The sequence below is a fragment of the Cynara cardunculus genome, assembly GCF_001531365.2.
Source record: "Cynara cardunculus var. scolymus isolate 2C chromosome LG 8, CcrdV1, whole genome shotgun sequence".
Lineage (NCBI taxonomy): Eukaryota > Viridiplantae > Streptophyta > Magnoliopsida > Asterales > Asteraceae > Cynara > Cynara cardunculus.
The window spans coordinates 2,846,754-2,866,301 of NC_037535.1; the positions used below are offsets into that span (position 1 = coordinate 2,846,754).

General features: G+C 36.6%; 3 protein-coding genes across 3 annotated transcripts; 1 reads left to right on the plus strand and 2 right to left on the minus strand.

The window, feature by feature from the left end:
- Nucleotides 1–608: 608 nt before the first annotated feature.
- LOC112516799 lies at nucleotides 609–10,470 on the minus strand. Its single transcript, XM_025124031.1, has 14 exons — nucleotides 10,375–10,470; nucleotides 9,386–9,441; nucleotides 9,092–9,266; nucleotides 7,440–7,541; nucleotides 6,738–6,809; nucleotides 6,212–6,328; nucleotides 6,013–6,090; nucleotides 5,058–5,120; nucleotides 4,870–4,966; nucleotides 3,978–4,056; nucleotides 3,399–3,610; nucleotides 3,159–3,304; nucleotides 2,343–2,465; nucleotides 609–758 (listed from the first exon to the last, which is right to left on the minus strand). Exons 1-14 carry the CDS (start codon nucleotides 10,468–10,470, stop codon nucleotides 609–611), a joined length of 1,566 nt encoding a protein of 521 aa, XP_024979799.1.
- Nucleotides 10,471–13,962: 3,492 nt separating this feature from the next.
- Nucleotides 13,963–16,007, minus strand: LOC112516924 (uncharacterized tRNA/rRNA methyltransferase slr0955). Its single transcript, XM_025124178.1, has one exon. The coding sequence runs from the start codon at nucleotides 15,795–15,797 to the stop codon at nucleotides 14,055–14,057; it is 1,743 nt and encodes a 580-aa protein (XP_024979946.1). The 5' UTR covers nucleotides 15,798–16,007; the 3' UTR covers nucleotides 13,963–14,054.
- Nucleotides 16,008–17,316: 1,309 nt separating this feature from the next.
- On the plus strand, nucleotides 17,317–18,195 carry LOC112517199 (mitochondrial import inner membrane translocase subunit TIM17-2-like). The gene has a single exon (XM_025124559.1). The coding sequence runs from the start codon at nucleotides 17,390–17,392 to the stop codon at nucleotides 18,023–18,025; it is 636 nt and encodes a 211-aa protein (XP_024980327.1). The 5' UTR covers nucleotides 17,317–17,389; the 3' UTR covers nucleotides 18,026–18,195.
- The last annotated feature ends 1,353 nt before the right edge of the window (nucleotides 18,196–19,548 follow it).

Here is a 19,548-nt window from a genome sequence, read left to right on the forward strand (position 1 = left end):
TGCTTTTACGATATATATATTTCAATTGCAAAATTATAAATTTAATTAGCAGTATTTCAGTTTTACCATCTTACGATTATGATGAAAACTGTTTGAACTCATTAGGCATTAAATCTAACCTTTTTTTCTTTGTCGGCATGTGCATCAGGTCCGTGAAGAAATGGTACTAGCAACACCGTGATGAAATAAATGCTAGATAGTGGCACGAGAAGGTTTTAGCTTATCATTGATGTCTTCCGCCTTTGGAGGTAGCAACAATTATTGGGTTATAGTAACACCCGACCTTATTTTAGTCTTTATGTAAGACTTTATCTATCTTTTTGTTGATGATGATTTTAGATTCGATATTCGAGGTAATTCAAATATTGATCAATAGAAAAGAGATTTATCATTTATTTGTTGTATTAATGAAAATTTTAAATTAATCGTTCTTTTCAAATTTGAGGGTGTTACACGTTATACCCCAAAAATCCAATACGAATAAATTTAAGGGTAAAAATATATAGTAACCATTGAAGTTACCATCAAACTTATCACGACATGTTTTCGAAGAAAAAGACGAGGTAATTCATGTTTGACAAAGAACCGTGTACATTTTTTTTTTTTTTCTACATATTTCGCTTTTTTGGTAATCGCCAACGAAGACTTCTTGACAAAGAACCGAGAACGGAGCCCTTTTCTTGACCTCCTTTCTTCGAAAACACACGTTTGGCTGCCAAATCTGAATATTGTCGACCACCCTTTTTCTTTCTTTCGATCTGGCCAAAAAAAATGAACAACAAACGTTACATGTAAACTTGAATACAATAACTTAACGGTAAATAAACCAAATCTAGTAAATCCCACCTAAAGGCAAAAGGTGGGAAAGGTGGGATCTGGAGGTGAGATGTATGTATGTCTGACCTTTTTTTTGGAAGTATATAATATTTATATACGGCAAATGCAACAAATAAACTCACACACCCTCCTCATCTATGGTGAGGTTTGAACCCCTGACCTCCTAGAAGGCCAAGGACTACGATACCACTAGGCCAAAGGCCCTTTGGTACGTATGTCTGACCTTTGTGGCTTGAACTTAATTGATAAATGGGTTGTGGTAACACCATGAACTTAACGAGTTCTATAGTTTTTGTAACTATTTTTTAAAGATATATAGATAAGAATAAATACAAAAGTATTGCAAGTATATGTTATGAACCGAATTGACTGAATAATTGAAATAGAAACCAAGTGATAATGGACAATATAAGGGGCCGTTTACCAAATGCTTACTCGGGTAAGCGCTTACCAAGTTATATTACATTACCGGATGAATATGGCAATGACCAAGAATCTTACCTAGTAAGAGCGAGGCAAAGACCGAGAGTCTTACCCGGTAAGTGAGGACAATGACTCTTACCATAGTCAGCTCTTACCGGCTAAATTAGTGCATAGAAAGCCGTTTTTATTGACTAAAATCTTACCTAGTAAGTAAATGATAGTGTTCAATTTTACCGTTAAGTGCTTACCGGATTAGTGTTTGGTAAACGGTCCCTAAGATGCGAACAAAGTAGCATTCGAGAGGCTAGGACTCTCCCATATAGAACCCACTAATTTTCTGAATGCCTCTCCTTACAACCAGACCGACTAATTTATACTACTAGCATCCTAGGATTATTCTAGATATGACCAAAAGGTCGAGATTTTTAGGTATATAACCCTAATTCAAAGAATTTAAACAAAAACATAAACCAAAGAACCAGGTAAATCTATCCCGGGGGTAGGGTCTAGAGAGGGTATGATATATGACCCAAGGAGTAGAGAGCCTATTTTAGTGAAGGGCTGTTGTTTAGCTAAATGACCTCTTGACAGGTGCTATTTAAATCCATGACTTTTTGACAAGCTTCTAAGCATTCTTGTGCATGAAAGTGACATTCTTATGTTAAGCACTCACATTCTCAAACTCGTCAAAAGATCATGAATTTATAAAAAGGTCTATGAGAAGATCATGTAACCAAAGAGCCCGTCCGTGAAGATCCCAGTTTATTTCTGAACTAGAAAGAATTAGGAAAGAAACTATAGTATTATTTTGATTTTAGGTGTAAACTTTGTGGTTCTAGTTATGTTTGGCTGGAGTTGATTTGGCACCTAAAATGGTTGAATAAATAGAAAAAATGCATGAAGAAGACATATCAGGAGAAACAATATTGCATTATAGAACTGTGAATATGTGCAGGAAGCATGTATTATAAGCAAAATATGGAGTTCAAGAATGACATAAGTGTAAGGGTGTCTGTGGGATTCACATGTGAATGTGAGTACATTTTGAGATGAAAGTTGTGAGGGGTTATAAGAAATCATACCTTTGCTATCTTCCCTTTCCTCAAATGGTATCGAATACCAGACCAATTGATAGTCCGAGAAGCATACGAACGAAATGCAGAAATGGGGTATAAAAAGTTATCCACCAACATTGCAGCAAACACCTGCGCGTTTTTAAATTGGATTCAGTCAGGGTGAGCTGAGACGAGCCTCGAACCCTCTTAGTGTCATTTTAAGCAATAAAGTCATGCTTGCAAACATTTTGGTTAGGCATAAGCTAGCTTTTTGAAAATCTACTTCATGTAACAGTTCTTCCAACTATGCCCCTTATATTTTTCCACTTATGTCATTTTACATTGTCATCTAGCTTATCAGCTAGTTTTTATCAAACATGACTTGGGCCTGTTTGCTAGTAGCTTAATGGGACTCACAGTTTATTCGGTCAGCTACACGTGACTGTTTGATAGAGACTTAATGATATAGAAAGAAACTTCCTCAGTTAGTTTCTAGAGAGAAGCTTTTTTCAGAAAACCTAAGTTTTTCCAAACATGCCTTCCCAATTAGAAAAATGCTCATTGCAATGAAAAAACCATTTATAAAGAAAAATCTTCTCAATCCATACAGACGGATTAATCCACACAGACAAAACTTAATGGAAAACCAACAAAACAGCCCCTAACTTATTAGCTAACAACTAGCTTTTTGAGTACCAGCTAGCTTATCAGCCAACAACTAGCCTATCCGCTAGCTTGCCAAACATGGCTTAAGATCAGTTTATCAGTCAATACAATTGCCTAGACCACTTGTCCACAGAAAGGGTATTCACAGTTTACAAAGATTATGGTATAGGAACTCACCAACCACCAATTATAAGTTTTAAGGGACAATTGAGGTGCCTCAGGAGATAACATGTTGCATAGCTGAACTTCTATTCTTGTCAAGTTCCACATTGAAAGAAGTTCAATGGCGGTGCATATGGCTAGACAGCCGGTCATTTTCAACCCTGCAAATAAGATAGAAAAGAAATGATAGAAACTTCATAAGAAGATTACTGATCTGCATTTGTTTCAAACAGAGGAATTGAAAGAGAGGCTCACCATTAGGGTCGAAAATATGTTCTTCAAGAAAATACTCGTTTAACCACACTCTAGATGCTGCTACAACATGAACCACGGCCATAATATATGGCGCTACGAATCCCCAAGATAGGTAGCAGTGGGTACATAATAGTGCACGGTTCATCATCCAGTTTTCGAATGTTGTATACGACAGCAAGACGAATGTTTGTTTTTGCAAATAACTCCAGTACCTGTCAAAGACATAAATATGTGAAATTTAATAACATGGGGTTTGTTGATCTCAAATCAATATATACAGGGTCAAGTTCAAGGGAAAACCATAGAAAAATGAAAAAACTGAGGAACACCCAAGATACGGTTCATCTGGATAGTATGCACATGTGCATACAAGTAATTTGTAATCAATTTGTCCAGTATGCACATGTGCATTGCAAACACTTCAGATGAATGGTTACCAGGGGTTCCTCAATTTCTCATTTTTTGGGGTTTTCCCCAGAACCTCTCTCTCTCTCTCTCTCTATATATATATATATATATATATATATATATATAACTTCTTTCCTACAGAAACAAGTTAAGGCTTAGAATAATTCAGACCTTGCAAAGTTAAGATGGACAGGAAGAGGACGAGGGAAAACAGCAAAAGGAGGTGATGTTATGAGCCTCTTATGAGCATCTGCAAAAGAACATCAATATAAGAAAGAAGTTGAGTGTTGCATCTCAGAGCAGCAGGCGGACAATAACCTCCAAATGTAACTTCAAAACCATGATGCAAATTATTAGTAGCCCACAACTTTAAGCTTTATAAAGAGCTCACAGATCTAATTTCTATACATGTAGGACGGCTTGTTACAATAAATCATATTCGCTCGATTCTAAAAGAGTAATAATATTATGAAGTATGCAGCAACATCAAGATAGCTATGATCTATAGTCGTTAGCAATGTCAAGAATCAAGATGTCAAACCATAGTGAAATTATAATGATAAATAATAAAATTGGAAAATCAAGCTAAATGTGGTGATCAGGTTTGAAAGGAATAAAAACAGGAGTGTGTTTCCTTTCTTTCAAAGAAGATATCTCATGACAATGACCACTTCAAACTAGAGACGAAGCAAGCCATAATCACATATTGCATATACAAGGATAGAGTGAGGTAATTACCATTCATTTGTACAACATGTGCATACACGTAATTGAAGATGTTGTTTGGTTTCAATGCATACTGGAAACGTTACTTACAAAATTACTTGTATGCACATGTGCATAACGAACAATTACTATGGTGTTCCTCAGATGTTTCATTTTTTTGCGGTTTTCCTAACCTGACCCTATGAGGATATTATTACAAACAATATGTGCTTTAGGGGTGTGAAGCTATCAAACCGTTGCATGATTTGATTAATATTCATAAAAGTTTCTCAAGTCTACACAGAAGTCTCAAATAACAGAACTGTAGATAGATAAAACAATCAGAAAGTCAAATTACTGGCTATAGCCGCAAGAGTCATATCATCAGAGTATCCACCATGTTGAAGCCGTGATATAACACCATGTCTGTTGGTTCTTAAATCATCTGCATGCATCTACAAAGAGAAAAAGGAAGAATCTTGTTAATTAAGAAATCAATAGAACTTCTATTGCTAAGTAGTCAAAACAAGGGTAAAAGCTACTTGCCATCATGCAACCTCCCCACAAGAAGTATGTTTTTCCACCAGTTGCAAATCCAATTGAACATGGCTGTAAACAGGACCATGTTATGTCAAGCAAACAATAATATATGGGTAACTTGAAGGATGCCAAGGCAAAAAATTAACAAAAGATAACTTAATGCATGTTTACTAGGTAAGCGCTTATCAGCGAGAATCACCATCCTCACTTACCTCATTGGGTGACATTCTCGGCCATCAAATGGCTTGTTGGTAAGCGACTTTTGTCCGGTGCTTATTGGGTAAGAGTCATTTCCCTCACTTACTAGATGAGATTCTTGGTCATTGCTATACCTCTTACCGGGTAAGATTTTTGGTGCTTGTCATGCTAACTCGGTAACGTAAATGACACCCGATAAGCGCTTAACCAGTAAGCGTTGGGTAAACGGACCCTTAGACAAAGCATAACACCTCGACAACAATTTATCAACACATACGAATATTTGGCAACAAAATTGGGCTGTATAAACCACCAAATATGTCTAATAGATTGCTTTATAGGACTTCAAGTTTATAGGACCTAACTCTTGTGCGTCCTATGTAAAGGTTATATAAGTTGATAGGACGTTTTTAGGTGACCTAACAAGTTTTCATAAGACAGTTTTGAAATAAGGGTCCTACTAGTCTTTTTATATAACACCATTGAAAATTTTCTTATAAAAGGTGTGTTCAATAGGACTCTTGTCAAAAGTACCCTATAAAAAAGCTAATATCACATTTTATTTCAAAAGTATCCTAAAAAAACTTATTAGAAAGCAAATATAAGTCGTATCATCCTATTGTAACACCTTTATATCGGACACTTGTATAAACTTTGAGTCCTAAAAGCAGTCTATAGGACATTTAGACATATTTGGGGTCCTATAAAGCTGAATCTGTTGTAGTGGTATACAGAGAATCTGTGGTACAACAAAATGGATTACCATGTGATATTCATATATACAGTAACTGCCTAAACTCCCAGATGGTAAATCGAGGGTGTAGCCTGTTTGGATAAATATCTGCAATCATTAGACACAGTTCAAACAATTGAAGAGTTAAATATAGAGAACAAAAAGATCAAATAGGGAACTGATTACCATCTATTCAAGTGGATCGGATGGCTGATCAGCATGAACATACCTCAGGATTCTTTTCCATCTCAGCAGTCAGGGCTCCAATTGATCCAGGATGAAGCCTAACATCATCATCTAGAAATAATACGTATTTACTGTCTTTGCTCATTTTCTCCACTCCAACCTAAAACTCGAATCATTTCACGTAATAAGCTGTATTTATTGAAAGGTTTAAGCAACACCTCAAATACATAATCAATGACCCACATGTGTACAATAAGGGTGCATTTGGTATGTGGGACAAGACGTGAAAACTTGTTGTCCCATGTTTGGCACAACAATAAGACGGGGACAAGATAGAAGATGAGTGAGTGGGACAAAAGAGCAGTATTTTTTTGGACGAGATAGGTAAATTACAAAAACTACCCGTCTCAAATTAAAACCTTAAAACCTTCCATAATTCTTTCACCCGTCTACTCACTCACATCAGTCCTGTCTGCATAGCAAACGCACCCAAAGCTGAGGCCTCAAGTAACTTCAATATTAGGCTGCATCAGCACAAGAAAAGGATCCGGAGTTGATTTGCAGCATACCAACTGATTATGAATTTTCTGACTACATGTTGTAGATGGACCAGCTATAATTATGCTTGCATCAAGCTCACCCTGCATATGTGTAAAGAAGTAAGGAAGAGAACATAGACTGGCAAAACTTATAGAATCCTTTTTGAAGTCGTCACTCGTCAACCGGTACAAGTTGTTTTCCGACTTATCACAGATCCAGAGCATCGAACAGGAAAAGTAAGTTTCCTTTAGAAAAGCATGCAAGATTATCATAAAACAGTTGAGAGAGGGGTTATGTGTCAACTTTCAAAAAGTTAAAATATATAGTAATAAGGATATAGGAGCTAATATAGAGTAGGCTAATCAAAACTTGTGGTTAAGATAAGATTTTTTTGAAAGCATTTTACCATCTAATGACGTCCAACAACAATCTCATATAGATTGGAAGTATGATATTGCCTGAAACCAAATAATTGAGCATGTGAGAATATGTGGAATACCATTAGATTACTCTACGAAAGTGCCCTTGAGGAGAGGAGAGGTTCCAACATATATTAGATGAGAAATGGTCCAAATCTAACTAATGTGGAACCCCAACATAGCATATTCAATTAACTAATGTCCCTTGTCTTTATTTCTAAACACCAACAGAATGAAATAAAGCGAACAATTAGAAAAGAACAAGGGATACAGAGAGACTACAAGAACAGTTTAGTGATGCATTAAACCTACCTCAAAATCTATAAGTACGCGTGATATAGCATGATAAGCAGGGTCTGCAGTACTCTCGACAGTGAATAGGAACTCCAATGGGCCACCATAAAGAGATGTTATCTGTGTGGAGTTACGCATCAAAACCAAGCATGATAACTACTAGTAAACAACAGTATAAAATTAATCAAGTAGAGCAAAATGCTACAAGAAACAGGAGGGAGGCAGGTTCAAGTTAATGGCAGATATAATCGTCTCAGATCATATACGCTGAGAGGAGGGACACAAGATTTGAACCACCTAAACCCTATGCGTTGTAATTTACATGTTAGCAGGCAAAGGAACGATGTAACCACCTTTTCATACAGTGATACAGGCTATTTTTATAAGACTGCTTCATGAGTTACTTACTGCCTTTAGTTGGAAAAAGGGTAGAGCATGGAAGCATAGTCAGTCGCCAAAAAACTAACAAACCTTGAGCAGGTTCAATTTGGCAAATGTTAGCTACTTTCGTAAACTCTTTTTAGACCAATACTAAGAAGATTCAAGTGTGAATCTTTTGGCTCATCTATATAGCTAGTCAAAATTACTTGTCTTATATGGCGATAAGATGATGAACTTCTCATTTATAACGAACCATAAAAATGTTCCCATTTCAGATCTTAAACACCTGACACACAAAACTGTGATTGCTCAAAAATAAAAATACTAGATATTTTAATGTTTTTACAGGAGATAAGTATTGAATTCTTGGGGGGATTTATAGAAATTTCATATTATGTATAGATGCATGTTCTTTCGAAAAGCAATCTGAATTATTGATTACAAATATTAGAAAGATAATCTAAAATAAAATATCAGAAAGGAGTCTATATACAATCAAATTCAATTATTGTAAACTGGGATATTTTAATTATGTTTAAGCTCTTGAAACCCAAGTAGACACTGGACCAAAACTAGTTTATTTTATATCCAAATTCAGAACACTGTAAACGCATGAATGCTTTAGGGCAGTAGTATATATTGACTGGCGGAATTCATAGATAGAATATCTTGAAGATCATAATTGGAAAACCACATACAGGTGTTACAGCAAAAGTCCACAGATAAATTCCTAATGCAAAGGTATATGCTCAACTATCATCAAAACTACCAAACATCCATACAAGGTTGAAAAGTACAAGCTCTTGGTATTTTCCTTAGTTAAATTTATAAGAATGTCAAGCCTCCCAGCTCTAACAGCCATTCTACAACTCTTTGGATTGATTTGAGATCAAGGAGAGATGGAATTAGTTATACCCATTGGTGGCACTACTAAAACAAGAAGGGAAGATTTTGTATCTTAGATGTGTTGAATTCAAAAACAGAAAATGCATGCACATATTACCACTTGAGTTGTGGATGAAGAATAGTTATCATAATAAATATCTACACTAAAAAATTAGCCGTTTCCACTGCTGCCATCCCATTGTAAAACTCTTCAAATAGACTAATTTATTTATTACAGAAGTTTCTATCTAAGCAATGTCCTTTTAAGTGTTCGTGTTGATACTGGAAACATATGCATAAATGGATCTTGAACGAGCCAAAATATTATCTTAATGGTCATGATATATGGAGAACTTGCATTCCCTCAAGTGGAACTGTTGCCTAGTATGAACTTTGTGGGATACCTGGCTTCTCCAGTTGTGCAGATTGTAATCTCCAGATCCTTTCAAAGGCATTACCACTGTAACTCCTGGCAAGTTTTCCTGTTTAGAATGTTCAAGGTCATGAATATCATAACAAAGAAATGCAAAGCTATTGCCAGCTCGCATAGATTTCTTCATCTGCCAAATTTCTCTTCTTCTGCATGTAAATGGTTTATTTATTTTCAGATGAGTGTTGTGTATGAAAGTCAATAGCCAGAATGAGTTCTGTAGCAAATGCAATATAAATGATAGACTGTAGACACCAGTTTTTGATACCTGACATATGCTGCACCAGCCCATCCAGCAGCCAGAAATAAGCATATTACACATCCCTGTGCATGAATAAAATATTCAGATATTTCTCCCATGTCCGAAGCATCATCTTGCATGTCGTTACCAAGCCATCAAGGTAAGAAAAAATAATTAGAAATGTTAAATCAATCAATCTGCTCACTGATAATTAACCCTGCTACACACACAAACACATAGATGTGTGTGTATGCGACCTAAGTTTAGTTCCTTTAATAGATCATATCATCATTTTATGAGAGTAAAAGCTTGAAGTGGATGATCAGGAGGTTTTTCATTAACTTATATCAGAAATTCAGAATCATAATGCCCTTCTAACTGACAGAAGGCAAGCCAACACTCTTCAGGTAGCTAGGACATAATTTTTCATAAATCTTTATATAAGAGCAGTCAAAAGGTGAGATACATAGACAGCATTAAATTCCAGCTCACCTTTGTTTACATGTTTGCCAGAAATTTAATATTGAACACCAAGGCTTTAGCCGATATATTCTCACGATCTACGAACAAAAGGGATATGCAAAAACCACAAGTAGCATCCTATTTGATAATACTTTTGTTGGTCTATTCTGTCCACTTATTCAACCATGAAAATAATACAGTCCTTGATTCAGCTATATGTGATAGGGGTGGTTCTAATTAATTCAGCTCACCGAATGTGGGACATTCTTTTGGTGTTGCATTTGCAAAGACTCAAGCTATTTTGAATTCCAAATTTGCAAAACCAAAATTTGTTATTGTAATAATCTGGAAAAAGCATCTTATCATATAGATAATAATGTTTATAACTTGAATGAGCAGTTATCTTAAATCAAAAGAAAACGATTATCAATTATATCAAACATGATAGGTAACGTATCTTGTATCCACCTGAAAACCATCAAATCCATGGCTAACAAGACATCATCTTAGCATAATCGTAAAAAAATATAAAGAGGAACCGGCAAATCCCGAACCTGGATCTGAACAAAAATGGCGAACGGAGTACAAAATGTTCTGCTGGCAAAAAATAGAAAGGCGTCTAATGACTCTATCACCGGCGCGATGTCCATCGTAACTCGGCAAAATCTATTACAATTCGCATATATGAATAAGGAATCCTCTCTGTGACTAAATCAAATATGGTGAATTCAGATTTCTGATTCGAACAAATGAAAAACCTAGATAAAATCAAGCGGATAATGATTAAATCTTCAATGTTCAATTGCCTTTCTCTTCCAGATCGCCATTGAAAGGCCGGTGAAGGAAAGAGATGGAGGTAGAGCGCGCGTAATTTTTATATTTTAAAGGACGACAAGAAAGAGAAATGGATTACGTCACTTTTGCCACACAATATCATGAGTTTTCTTTAAATTATTTAAAGTAGCTATTTTCGACTTTTTCATTTCGTATTCTACGTGGGATTTTGGAATAGAATCTATTAAAGGAATTTAACTTTGAAGAAATTAAAATTAAATATTATTAGGTTTGATCATTTGTTTGGTTGGTAGACATTGTAATGGAATTTGTAAAAAAATTGGAATCTTTTTGTTTGGTTCACAAAATGTAGCTTTAGAACTGAAATGAAATATTGGTAAATGGTCAAAATGTTCTTTTTTGAAATTTTATTTTTTTTAAAACTAAAAATACTTTAATAAAATAATTATTTAATATGTAAAACAATATATAATACACAATTCAAATATAATCATAAGCCAAACGACGTTACTAAGTCGACGGTGGTTTAGATCGGTGGTGGTCCACAGTGGTTCAGATGGCGGTGGTCGGGCAGTAATTCAAATCAATGATGGTCCGCAGTGGTTCAGATGGAGGTGGTCAGGGGTGGTTCAAATCGGTGGTGGTTCAAATCGGTGGTGGTCGGTGGTGTCTGGCGATGGTTCAGATCGGTGGTAGTCGGCGGTGGTGGGAAATGGTTCACATCAGTGGTGGTCCGTGGTGGTTCAGGTGGCGATGGTCGACGGTGGTTCAGATTGGGAGTGGTTTCAGATTGGTGGTGAATCAGATCGGTGGTTGTTCAGATCGATGATGATCAACGGTGGTTCAAATTGACGGTGCCCGTCAGTGATTCAGATCGGTAGTAGTTGGCGGTGGTTCATATCGATCGTGATTCTGGTGGTTCAGATAACGATGGCTGACAGTTGTTCAGATCGGTGGAGGTCCATGGTGGTTCAGATGGGGGTTCAAATCGACGGCGGTCGGAGGTGGTCGACGATGGTCATAGTAGGTTTTATAAGATTAAGGTATATTGATTTAAAGGCATATTTGGTATTATGAAGATAAATAATTTCATTCTATCAAAATACCATGTAATTGCTAAGGAATGTTAAATTCTCTTATTTGTGGAATTTTAAAGATTCATTTCGTGAAATATAATGAACAAAACGAGAAAATGAAATTTCGTCAATGTAATTCAACATTCCAATTCCATTAGATTCTTTCAGAATCTACAAACCAAACGCCCCCTTAATCATTTCTCTCCTAGAATCATTCAAATGTCGTCCAGTCCATAAATGACATGATCGTATTTTGTGGAGGGATTAAAGTATAAAGTAAAAGTTTCTGAAGCAGGTCAACGATTACATGGACCAAATATGTAAATTAGGTATTAGTGAGTAAAAATATATCTGCTTGCGGATGTATTTGTCCATATTTATAAATTTGGTCCCTGTATTTTGCGGACTTGCTTCAAAATTCTCAATGATTGGTTCTTCTATCTATCGGTCGTTAACTTGCTCTCTTTGGATCCAATTAAATAAGAGATATTTTAGTCATTTTACTATTTTTATTATATTTAATATAAAAATCATATTATCTTTTTTATTTTAAATTGTAAAAAAAATATGGTAGTTGTCCTTTTCTTTTCTTTTTTATTTTACAAGTTAAAATATAATATGTTTCTTTAATTTTAATAAAAGATAGTGAAAATGACTAAAATACCCCTCATTTAACCAAATTTAACGGAAAAAGTTAACGACTATTAAGCAGATGAACCAAAACTGTTAGAATTGACAAATGCAAGGGATCAAATCCACATTCTCAAGGGGCGTTTGGTTTGTAAAATGGAATTAGAATTTATCAAATGAATTTGACTTTGAATGAATGAAACGGAATTTGACCATGCTTTGTGATTGTGTTTGGTTGCATGGAAATTGGAATGAAATTTTTAACGGATTGGAATTTTTTTTTGTTTGGTTCACGGAATTCAACTTTGAAATCGGAATTAAATATCAACAAATGACTTTTTATGATTTTTGAATAACAGAACTAGACTAGTGATATCGATAGCTATTTATCTTGAATTGATTCATTGATTACATATGTTGTCTATCGATCTCGTATAGATGGAGAAATTACGATATATATATATATATATATAGAGAGAGAGAGAGAGAGAGAGAGAGAGTACCAACAATATACAATAAAATGTTAAGTACGAGAAACAAAACCAACAATCAAAATTATGGTTGCTAAAATTTACAACTTTCGTCCATGTGCTTTTGAAATTATGGTTTCCACCCTTATGATTTGTAATTCATTGTTGTTTTCGTCCCTTAAGCCAACTCCGTCAGTGATTTACTGTTAAGTATGAAGAACAAAAACAATAATAAATTGTAAACCGATACGAAACAAACAATGAGGAAACCACATGGAAGAAAGAAGCAGAGAATTTTAAATTATAAGAACGAAAACTGTAATTTCAAAAGTACATGGATGAAAGTTGTAATTTTCAACAAAACCAGATGAACAAAAAACGTAGTTTACTCTTTAGAACATGTTTGTTGTTAGTTAAAAAAAATAACTAGTCATGTTTGATACAAGTTAGATGACAACGTAAAATGACCTAAAATGTCATCATAAAATATTAATTTAAATGCATAAGAGAACAACTTTTTTGAGACAGAGAGATTTAAAGCTTATTGAAACACTAATTAAAGTAGTTTTTAAAAAAAAAACTAACTTATATGCTAGCTTATATAGTTAAGCAAACCAAAGAATCAGACCCAATGTGCACTAGCATACAATGTAAAAAGCTATTTGGCAGTTGCTGCATGGTTTGGTGCAGAATGATTAAAAGACTCTCATGATATAGTGCAAAATAAAATATAATTGTTTGGTAATTATTTACAACGAAATTAGGACGCTGAATAGTTAAGAGGCAGACTTTTTTATTGAGACACAAGATTCATCTTTTAACAATTCAGATGTTGCCTCTTAATAAAAGTAGTAATAGATTAATAACAACCTCTTAATAGATGTTACCTATTAGCCATTTTGGCTTAATGATTAAGCCGTAAAAAACATGTTTGTATGGCTGAACGAGTAAGCCGTCCAGACCATTAAGTTCATTAAACTGTAAGCAGTTATTTGGTTGGTTCTCCATTAATTCATGCATAGATAAAGTTGTCGGTATGGATTAACCAGTATATATAGAGAGGGGAAGTTTTTTGCTTGAGAGTTTTCTCATAGATGGAATGAGCATTTTTAACTGGCAAGGACAGGTTTGAAAAACGTGGCCTACTTCCCTCCTATAAGCTTTCTGAATAAGCCACAATCAAACAATCGTATATAGTTGACCGAATAAACCGTGAGTCTCGTTAAGTTCATTAAGCTGGAACATAAAACGAACCAAAAAGAATCAACCCTCGATCTCATTTGCAATCTTGCTGCTATTAACTCCAACCAAATGATGAAGAAGAACACCGGCTGCCACGCTCACGTTCAAGCTTTCGACAGCGACAAACGATCCCACCTCCGCAGTCTCCACCCCTTCCGATTCAGCACTCAAATGTACCGGAATATTCCCACGAATCTTAACCAACTGGGTGCACGACCTTTCGACCAATGGTCTCAACCCCGTTCCCTCACTCCCCAACACAAGAATCGTGGGCTCACTGGTGGTCACCTCATCCACAGCCACGGCTCGTGACGAAACCGAACCACCAAGAACCCTCCAACCGTTTTCGGCTGAAGAAACCAAGAACTGCATCATATTCTTGCAAGATCTAAGCTCGGTAAGCTCAAGTGAACCGGCGCTCGCTTTGCTTACAACCCCACTAAGCGGTGCAGAGTTCTTGGCACAAAGAACGACCCCGGATGCACCAAAGAAGTAGGAGGACCGAATTATAGCACCCAAGTTTTGAGGATCCATAACCTCATCTAACGCCAACCAAAGAGGGCACCCTTCTTGTTCATCGGTCACTACACGGTCTAATTCACGAATATTCACCATTTCTAACGGTGAAGCATCAAGAACCAGACCCTGATGAGGCCGGTTGTCAACAATCATGTTAAGATCGTGTTTTGATACTTCTTTTTTCGTTAACCCGAGTTTCTCGGCAACTTTCAAAACTTTCTCAAACCCTTTTTTATCCTTCTTCTTCCTGTTATTTCCACTCAAATCGATCCCTTCTTGGACGTATAAAACATAGAATTCTCTTCGATTTGCTGTTAGCGCAGCAAGAACAGGGCCAACTCCATAGACACATTCACCGACCATTTTCGGTATGCTAGATTCAGTCGCTTCTTTCCATACCTTCTTTCCCCAATTATCTTGCCTATTAAACTTACGAAACTCGTTCCCATTTTGTTCATCAGCCACTGAATCGTATCTATCGAACCTATCTCTGATCTCATACCATCTGGGATTATCAAGTTCTTGAGTTTCTACATCAGAATCGTTTTCAGACCTCCTTTTTTCCCTATGATCGTTTCTTTCATCGAATCTCCTACCTTTTTCCCTATTCTCAACACCATTTTTCACAAACTTTTCAGCGGATTCCTGCCAAGAAGATCGAATGACCTTCCCTGTGACTGGTTCATCTTCAAGATTCCTACTTTTTTTCTGATCTTTCCTTCTAACATTCCTCCTATCCTTTTCCCTATTCTCTACGCCATTTCTCGAAACCTTTTCGGCTGATTCCTCCCACGACGACCGCCTCGTTGCAGCGGATCTTTCAGGGTCTTTCACTTCCTTATCTTTATCTTTAGCTAACCAAGGAAGGGGTTTCCCAGACCCAATTCCTTCAGCCACTTTTCGAGCATAAGAAATCGAAAAATTTCTAGGTTTAGAGTGAAACCCATTTGAAAAACATTCTCTTTTTGCAGCATATATCTGTTCTATCTTCTTCTTCCCAACCTGTTGCGAATCGAAGCTAACTGAACCATCTCTATCTCCACGCCCTAATAACAAACAATACTCATGGGTTTTCTCGATAAACCAAAACGAACGAGTTCTAAAGGGTTTTCCCCTACTTGAAGTAGGTAAAAATTGGGGAATTTTTTTGGGTTTTGTGTAAAATGGTAAAAAGCATTTTGGTTGTTGGGAAGAAGCTCTAATGGCGAAAGGGAAAGCTTGACACTTGGTAAAATTACAGTACATGATAACAGCAATTGAAAGAAGTACAAAACCAGTTGATGGTTCGAGAATCAAAGAAATTGAAAGATTTCTGTAACTTTCGAAAGAAGGAAGAATTGACCTGTTACGATTAATCGTTTGAATTACAGCTCCATTCGTGAAGATCTGGAGATCAATCCGCCATTGTTGCACCTTTGAATTCCATCTCAAAGTATATAAGATAAGTTATGATACGTCGCCGTTAGGGTTTTTCCGAAAGAATGCGCAAATACGCTGGGATAAAAATCAGTTTTACTGTTTTAGTACCTGAGGGTTTAAGAAATATTGCAATCTGGTCCTCAATGTTTACAATAATTACTAAACCAGTACTTCAATATTGCACTCTTTAATTTTATACAAAATTGCTTTTATTGTTGAGGAATGAAAATGCTTTTTAAAGTAAAGAATATAATGATTGAGATGAATATAATTTGTTACACTAAATAATAAGTCGTTTACCAAACGGTTATCTGGTAAACACTTGTCAGATCACTTATTTTGTCAACTGAGTATGATAAAAACTAAGAACCATACCCAGTAAGTGGCATGATAACAATCGAGATTCTTACCCGATATGTGAAGAAGAAGACACTTAGAGGCCATTTACCAAACATTTACCCGATACACGCTTACAGGTAATATTCAATGCTATCACTTACTTACTGAGTAAGATTTTAGTTCATCAAAACGGTATCGTATGCAACAAGTTACCCGGTAAGCGTTCACCGTGGTAAGCGGTCGTTTACCAAACACTTATGCGGTAAGCGCTTAACCGTAAAATGTAACACTATCATTTACCTACCGGATAAGATTTTTAGTCCACCAAAACGGTACTGTATGCAACAATTTACCCGGTAAGCACTTACCGTCGTAAGATTCGTCCCCCTCACTTACCGGGTAAGACTCTTGGTCCTTGTCTCGCTCTTACCAGGTAAGATTCATGATCCTTACCATATTCATCCAGTAAGGTAATATGACTTTCTTTTCACTTACCCGAGTAAGCGTTTGGTAAAAGGCCTCTAAGAGTTGTCGCCATCACTTACCAAGTAAGACTTCAGTCATTGCATTCGCGTTTACCATGTAAGATTCTTGATCTTTGTCATATTCATCCGTTAAGATAATATGGCTTGATAAGTACTTACATGAGTAAGTATTTGGTAAACGACCCTTTACTCAACTATCGTTTATTGGACAACAGACATTTACAAACAATCCATTTTTGATAGTCGAAATTGTTATCCGACAAGATAAAAGTTTGTCGATAAACACTTACCCACTAAACATTTGGTAAAAAAAACCCTAAAACAAACTTCGTTATATTCTAATGCACTTTGTCTTTAGCAAATATTTACTCATGGAATGAAATTAAAGTTTAGTGGTGTTTTTGTTAAATTCATAAAGTTAGTGTCCATTTTTGTAAATATTTAGTATTTTGGACAGCGGTTTCTCCAAGAAACATTTCTCCCTCACGCAAGCTCAGAAAACCCCCTTTCTATTTCCACTCCGAATCAACCAGCAGCCTCTTAAACCCTAGTAATAATTCTCTTCACGAAATCTCTCGCAGGATCAACGCCGATATGGGTACGCCGGAAACCTCCCGAGAACCGTGCCCGGACCGGATCTTGGACGACATCGGTGGCGCATTCGGCATGGGAGCCGTCGGCGGCTCCGCCTTTCACTTTCTCAAAGGAATCTACAACTCGCCGAAAGGCGAACGTTTCATCGGCGGTACGCAAGCGGTCCGTATGAACGCGCCACGTGTCGGCGGAAGCTTCGCCGTATGGGGCGGTTTGTTCTCCGCGTTTGATTGTACCATGGTTTACGCACGCCAGAAGGAAGATCCATGGAACTCGATCATCGCCGGTGCAGCCACCGGAGGATTCCTCCAGATGCGTCAGGGTTTAGGCCCCGCGACTCGCTCCGCGGTTTTTGGTGGCGTTCTCTTAGCCCTAATTGAAGGTGCCGGAATCATGCTCAATAAAGTCCTTAGCGCTCAACAGCTTCCGCCGGTGATAATCGAAGAGCCACCACAGGCAGGGTTTCAGTTGCCTAATCGAGGTCCGCAACCCGATCCGGCACCGGCGACCGCATCATCGCCGTCGTGGTTTGGTGGTTTATTTGGTGGCAAAGATGAGGAACCAAAGCCGAAGATGAAGACTGAAGTTCTAGAGAGCTTTGATTCGCCTGCACCTCCAACTTTTGAGTTCAAATGAACATGAATTTGCAGGGGTGAGTTCTTATTTCCAGAATCATTTGAATCTTTTTCCAATTTGTGGTTCAATCAGAGGGCAATTAACAACCAAATGAAAGGTTTCCTTTCGCTGTTCTTTAGATTTGAAGATATATAGTATGTTATAGAAATAAAATACCAGTTCTCATTGAATATTGATAGCATACTGACCTTCAATTGATGTTTTTCTTGAATCTTGATCTGTTCTTCTGTCCTGTTAATCTGTTCCAAGATCTCTGATTAGAATTCTTGAAATCAGCAAGCTTTCAATGGTGTCATGAATCTTGGTTAACCAAAATGCTTTTTAGAATTCAACTTAAAAGGACCCATTAGTTAGCAGCTCAAGGAGCTTAAAGAGACTCGCAGCTTATTGGGTCAGTCATTTAAATGATATAGAAAGGGGCTTATTCGATAAGCTTCTAGGGAAGTTTTATGTGGAAAGCCAAGATTTTTCTAGACCTGTCTCTTTAAAAAAACATGTTCCTTTCATCCTTTAAAAAGTTAATCCACACAGACAGCAAATTGAAAGCCAACCAAACAGCCTCTTAGATGTGTAAACAACTTAATGAGGGCAGTTTATTTATTCAGCCATAGACAAGTGTTTCTTTACAGCTTATTTGTTAAGCCATTAATCCTACATGAGTATATGGAATAAGCCTGGACCCCTCACATAAGCCACAACCAACAAATTAATACATAAATGCCCCTTAAATAACCCTCTCTCTTAAGCCATTTATGTTGTCTTTTTGTATTAAGATCTGAGTTAAGCTTGTAAGAAGATTCCAATCCACGTCTGGTACCTAGTCATGACCGGACGAGCTGGACTGACGAGAATGAGGGAGGCGGGTTGGTGAAAGAATTGTAGAAGGTTTTAAAACGTAGGTAGTTGTTTTTTGTTCCGGCTATTTTGATTGGAAAAAAAACTACATTTTTGTGCTACTAAGTCATGTGCAACTATCCCACCAGTATAAGAAGTTGTTTTGTCTTCTTGTTTCACATACCAAACATGAACATTAAAGAAATCAAATGTAGCCATGAGATGGGGTTTGGCTTGTGACTTGTGATGGTTGTGGAAGTTGGATCAAAACATGATTGAAAAGAAGTTATAAGCAATTGAAGTGAATGTTTGAGCTTGAAAAACTATTGTTGTACACGTACACATTTATCATTTGATATACCTTGTATGTACACACGATATATATATATATGAGACCAAGGGTTTTTTGTGAGACCCGTAAGACCAATTTATGTTCATTGATCAACTTTATAAGCTAATAATCTAATGGTTTAAAGTTGTACGGTGGCAATTTTGTGATTATTGAGAAGTCTCGTGGCAATTTGTGATATTGAGAAGTCTCGTGGTAATTTTGTGATTATGAATGTTCAGATTGTAAATCTAATCAAAGGGTTGAAAATTGGTCTTACGACCTACGAGTCTCACGAAAAATTCTTGGTCTCACATGATCCTATGTCTCTCTATATATGTGTGTTTGTGTGTGTGTGTGT